This window comes from Arvicanthis niloticus, chromosome 28 (assembly GCF_011762505.2).
Source record: "Arvicanthis niloticus isolate mArvNil1 chromosome 28, mArvNil1.pat.X, whole genome shotgun sequence".
NCBI lineage: Eukaryota > Metazoa > Chordata > Mammalia > Rodentia > Muridae > Arvicanthis > Arvicanthis niloticus.
The window spans coordinates 16,453,219-16,459,218 of NC_133436.1; the positions used below are offsets into that span (position 1 = coordinate 16,453,219).

Consider the following 6,000-nt stretch of genomic DNA (forward strand, 5'->3'; position numbering starts at 1 on the left):
TGGTATGAAGGAAATGAATTGTGTTATAAGAAATGAATTGGTGGTATAGGAAATGAATTGGTATGAATAGGAAATGGATTGGTGTGAATAGGAAATGATCTGGTGTGAATAGGAAGTAAATTGGTATGAAAAAGAAATGAATTGGTATGTATAGGAAAAGAATTGGTGTGAATGGGAAATGAACTGGTGTGAATAGGAAATGAATTGGTACATGCCAAGTGCCTAAAAGCACTGAAGATGGAACCAGGGCTCTTCAAATGGCCACTCTATTATTCTCCAAACAAAATTGACTGGGTCTTGCAAATTTCTATGTAAAAACCTCAACCAGGTCTATGTATTTCTTCTTTCCCCTTCCCAACATTAAATGTTTTTTCCTTGAAAAAGAAAATTATTTTCCATCCTCAGGACAACTCATCTGACTGATGATCTGTCTGGTACAAGTCCTTCTAAAATTAAGTACATGTTCTTTACAACCCCCAACTCAGCAGATAGCACAGATCTCCCACTGGTATGAAGTTTGACATCTAGCCAGTTGGCTTGCTGTGTTGATAAACATTTGAAAGATAGAACCAATTTCCAATTTTAAATATTAAAAGCATACTTCCTGGCCTTCATATTTTTAAGGTCCAAAACTATATGGCAGGGTAAGCCCTTCTCATTCACAAACCAAAGGCTGGTAATACTTGAAGTGGTGAACAAGAAAAGGTACTCAGAAGAGACAGAAGCTACCTGTCCCAGTCCCAGGGGCCATTGAACTGGGATCAGAAGACCTGGAAGAGAGAACTGGAGGACAGGGGACACAAAGAACGAGAGGCTTGTCCATAGTCTGATCAAGTCATTGATTATAATTTTTCACACAGGAGTTATAAACACATAAAGACAGGATGTGGGGAAGGGGATGACGCAGGAGCGTAGGTGTTCAGGGGGAGTACAGATATCTTCCAGAACAGGGTATCGGCTAGGTGAAGGTTCAGGGAACGGGTCACTATGACTCTGCCTATGATTCACTTGTCCTTATCTAAGTTGGCACTATCCACCAGGGCTACCCAAGGTCTATGGCTATCCACAAGACCTATGACTATTTGTTCTTATGCAGGCTGGTAAATTTCACCAAAGCTGCCTGTTTACAATATCTTATAGCTATCAGTTTCAGTGTTTTTCCACAGATACCAAGGCTTTGGGTTAGCAGGCTGACTTAGGCCTATTGCTGATTTCAGGCCTTCAGTGTATAAGCAGGGCTGTCCCTGACATCTCCTCCCTTCTCCAAGTATAGAAGGGCGGTGACAATTATAATCTTTCAAAGGCAGGGATAGAGGCCTGACCTCCAGTAATTAAAGGGGACCTTGTAATGGCTCCGGTCCTCCTGTCGTTGTTCAGTGAGGCATGAGGGCCATACCCATCCCGATGTCTTTTTTTCTGGAGAAGGAATACTTTTGACATCAACCCCTATGCAGTCAGGTTTATCCCTCAGGGAACTCAGAAAGATATTTTTAATTTTTATTTGCAGCCTAAACAAGAATTTAGATCACCAGTCAAAAGGGGTTCTAGGTGCCCCCTCTCTGCTTGGTCTAGGGGCAGAAGTCCTCTCTCTTAGGTTGGGTGGAGGTGGGTTTTGAGAACACCCTAGATAGAGTAACAACCTCGTCTTGAGTCTCATGGTCCTCCATAGCCAACTTATGATGATAATATATCTGAATAGGTTTTGCTACCAAATTATCTATCTACCAGTGGAAAAACAAATGTGAAGAGACTGTGTATGGGTGTCTAGTACTCCACCTGGTTCTTTATTAGTCAGCAGAATTGTCATCAGTACAGTGCTAATGGCTAACACTCCCCTGCCTCACAGAGTAGAAGGGGAATATTGACACACTGCAATGTATGCAGAACATCTTATATAATTTCACCACAAAAGCTCCATTCAAACACTCCAGTTGTTTGTTATGGTCAAAGGCTAAAAGCCCAAGGGGGGAAAAAGACACAAGGAAAAGATTCAAGGTCATATTTGCCCTTTGAAATGTGGATCTAAACTACATGCTCAATGTAGGGAACATTCAAAGTTCCACTCCCAACCCCCACAACCAATTACTCTACAGATTATGTAAAATACATAAGTTGTCAGGCTAAGCAGGTAGGGCTCTTGCTGGTTTCCCAGGGTACATCTAATAAAGCATTGTTAATGTCAACAATAGTTTCTCTAGTAACTCAAACCTTCTCAAACCCAAAATGGACTATTAAAGCCAACAGGAAATAAAATAAAATTAATTATATTCTATAGAGGCATGGCCAGCAAGAATTTCATGTGAATCAAAGACATTGTTTCTTTAAAGAGTTCCAACATCTTCCTTTAAAAAAAAAAAAAAAAAAAAAAAGCAAACCCCACGACCATGTTCAATTTTACCAATTTTTACTTATGCAACTAAGTGGGCATTTTGTGAGAGCTATACCAGAAAAACAATATTTTTGCAAGCTTATTGCTTATACAATCAAGCTTCATTTTATCACAATCATTCATCGATAGTCGGCATGGAGAATACTGTTGCCCTCTGCAATATGAATGCTAAAGAAAATATATATTCACAATAGGCCATAAAATGTGTGACGATAGGATAGCTAGCTACATGGATTGGTAAAGCCAGCGAGTTCATCTTTCTCCTCCCCTCCCCCCCCCCAAGCCCAATAGTTGCAAGAACACAAATCCAGCTTTAACTTGGAAACCACATTCTTAATTTTTAATCTTCTCCACACTAACATCCTTCCAAACTATTCTCTACTAACCAAAATAGAACACTTCATTGAGAACCTTTGTTTTTAAAGACTCTCAGGAAATCATTTGGCCGTGGTTATTTTTCTCCCTCCATCAAATGTATGTGTGTCAGACCTGTGCATAACTTCAGTTCCTGAACTGTAGGGAACCGTGTGCTTTTGGGGCTGGGGGTGGGGGAGGGGGGTGGAGGAGCTTGGGCACCCAGAGCAGGCAAATCTGAGGGGTACCGCGTGTCCCACCTGCCTAGGCACTCTTGGGGGCTTTTCCTGGGCGCTGGGTAGGTGGGAATAATAGCGCTTGGGAAGGAAAGGAAGCTACAACAAAGCCCTACGTGAGCCTCTTGAGGAAGAATCTTGAGGATTTGAGTCGAAGGTGGCTGAAAAAGAGGGAGCGCTGGTCTCACGGTTATAGTGTACAATTTAAGGAGCCAAGGGGGAGTCTGAGATCCCCAGAATGCCCCCACTCCAGGAGCTTTTTAAGATCCTTTTTTCATCTACCTAGCCACAGGCACTCACTAAGCGCTCTCCTCTCCCCAAGCTCTACAAGGGCGCAGGTAAAGCGAGCCACCCAAGGCGAGTCCCACTGGGTGTAGTTAGAGCTGTGGAGACAAGCTCCGGGAACACCGAAGAAATCATCGAGCTTCTTGGGACCCAACCCTCTTCCCACGCCATCAAGGGAGCCTACAGCTCTCCCGACACTAGGCAGCTGAACCCAGGCAGCGGGTGTCCCAAACGCGGCGCCCTGGCGCCAGAAGGCACCCCGGGAGAGAGATCACACAGCGACACGCTCTCGGGGCTCGGTCCCCAGGAGCTGGGGCAGCGCGCACCTGGGAGCCAGAGCCACGGAAAATTCTCGGGTGGGCACAGCGGGGCGGAAGAGGTCCCGACCCTCCCGGCCAGTGTCCAGGTACCTCGCAGCCGTACAGCTGACCCAGCTGCTCCACGATCCATTCTTCCAGCACCAACCGCTTCCGAAGCTCCTTACGGTCGTATTTCACTGTCACTTTTCCCTGCTGGTGGCGTCGCTGCTGCTGTTGCACTTGCCCGGCGGCGGCCACCGTGGTCACCGGCGCCGAGTCCTCCCTTGAGGAGCCGGAGCCGCTGCTCGATCCTGGGCTGCCTCCGGTGCCACCGCGGGGACTCTGGAAGAAGACCCGCGCGCCACCGCCGCCGGCCCCGCCGGCCGCCTCACCGCCGCCAGTCACCACCGACATGTCCCCGCGCGCACCGGAGCCTGAGAGTGGCCCGGAGATGGGGCGGGCGAGCGCCCGGCGCCGCTACCACCGCGGCCCTGGCAGCCTCATACGATGGCCCGCACCTGCTCCGCGCGCTTAGCCGCTGGATCCTCGCGGAGGGAGGAGGGAAGAGGGCGGGCGCTGAGGGCGGGGACCAAAGCCTTAAAGACGCCTCCAAGGACCCCGGTGCTCTAACCCTAGAGACCGCCCCGGGCTTGGAAGTCGTCCGAGGTGGAGAATCTGTGCCCGGGGACAGACCCGCGAGGGAGAGTGTAGTCCCGGGAGGAGACTGTCGTGGATCGTCTGGGTGGCAGGGGACAGTCGGTTCCCTACGCTGGCGTCCTCATCTCTTGCCCCGCAGACCCGAACTGCGCTTCTTGAGCAACCTTGGGGCGCACGAAATCTGTCGACTCCCTCAGTCTGGATCAGCTCTGTCCCACCGGGTATAGGTCGTGGGAAATGACCGAGCTGAGGGATCCTCTCGCCGTGGCTCTCCCAGGATGGCTGGGAGTGTCTCCTCCCCTCTCCTTCGGCCCCACCCCGCGGCTCCAAACACACATCCCTATTCACGCCTAGACCACCACAGATGCCACTTCCTCTGTCGGATTGGGAAGAAAATTGACGAGGCGATGTTTGTGCTATCAGGCAATCAACGCGCCTGAGAAATCATTCCCAGACTGGTTTTTCTTTCCTCTTACCAAGCGCCTGTTTCACCCTAAGCTGGACACTGAAGGCTTGAGCAGCCAAGAGGGTGAGGGGCTAAAGCCATCGAGACCTGGAGCGTTTCAGCTTTTCCTGGACTTAAAATGTCTTGTTGTGTTCCCAGCTCAGCCAGCTTTCCTCCCAGCGCCCTTTCTGTACAACCTCTCCCCCCTCACCCCCACCCCCAGGAAGGCAGCTGCATTGACTGGCTTACTTGAAAAACATCATGCAACCAAGTAGAATTACGAATGAATGAGCTTATTATAACGTTTAGGGCTAAGAGGTGGAATGGGGAATTATAAACAGAAAGGAGGGAGTGTGTGCGTGTGTGAGTGTGTGTGTGTGTGTGTGTGGTGTATAAAATTACAGGGAGACACTAACATATTCTTGTTGTATGTAACAACTCATTTCTGTTCAGACAACGGAAAGAAACCACAAAGGCATTCAGAGAGAAGTAAGCAACATTTAAGGTTGAAAAAAAAAAAAAGAAAAAAAAAAAAAAAGCTGAAGGTTCACTGAAGTTCTCAGAGGAATGAAAGCTTCCAGTGAGCTTCCTCTGAGCATTTTCTACAGCAGAGAGAATGTTTAGGCGGGATTCTCCACTGGAAGATGGGAACACGAAGAAGTAGCCAGTAGGTAGGGCCCTGCATCACTCGCTGGCACTTCAGTTCTACCCATGTTCTCAGATGTCTTTGTTTTTCCGATGTGGGGTTTTCCAGCAAAAATGTGAGGGGATTTTCCCAGAGTTCCACGCCAGCAGCTCATTGGGAAGACACTATCAGTCCTGGAAATGTACCAATGAAAGATCGGATAGAGGGTCTTACACAATATGGTGACTGAGGTAGGCCTAGAATTCCTCCAACCAGAAAGGAGTCAAAACTAATAGATCACGTCTCCGGAGAAGACTAGACCAGGAGTGCATTAGGTTGAATTTTCCTTTGAACCTAGAACCTAACAGAGAGAAAGGAAACAAATTCCCTGGACAATGGCCATTGTATTCTTCATCTATCCCTGACTGCCTTGTAGGGTATGTCTGACTGTCTTAAATCCCAGAAGCCATAGTCAAGAGGCGAGCCTTTTCACAAAATCAAAGTGTCCACAAGGAGGATATGGAGGGAGCTCAGAACTTAGCTGTGTCCCTACCCCCACCCCAGTGAGCTTGACCTCCCTCCAGAGAGTTGGCTCCTTGCCAAGTTCTCGGGTCCAGCTTCAACCAACTGCACTAACCAAAGCTTAAAATCAGAACAGAAATAACTGAAATGTTACTGACTAAGGAGAAACTATACAAGGTTTCTGTCTG

At 48.1% G+C, this 6,000-nt stretch overlaps 1 protein-coding gene across 2 annotated transcripts in view; it reads right to left on the reverse strand.

Moving 5' to 3' along the window:
* Ppp1r14c (protein phosphatase 1 regulatory inhibitor subunit 14C) overlaps positions 1-4,596 on the reverse strand; it is a 92,427-nt gene extending 87,831 nt beyond the window's left edge. Inside the window, exon 1 of one of the 2 annotated variants that reach the window (XM_076926792.1) lies at positions 3,675-4,596. In XM_076926792.1, the coding sequence (XP_076782907.1) occupies positions 3,675-3,977 (303 nt within the window). In that variant the 5' untranslated portion in view covers positions 3,978-4,596. Of the gene's footprint in view, positions 1-3,590 lie in introns of both variants that reach the window. The other variant, XM_076926791.1, reaches the window with a different exon arrangement.
* Between the last annotated feature and the right edge of the window lie 1,404 nt (positions 4,597-6,000).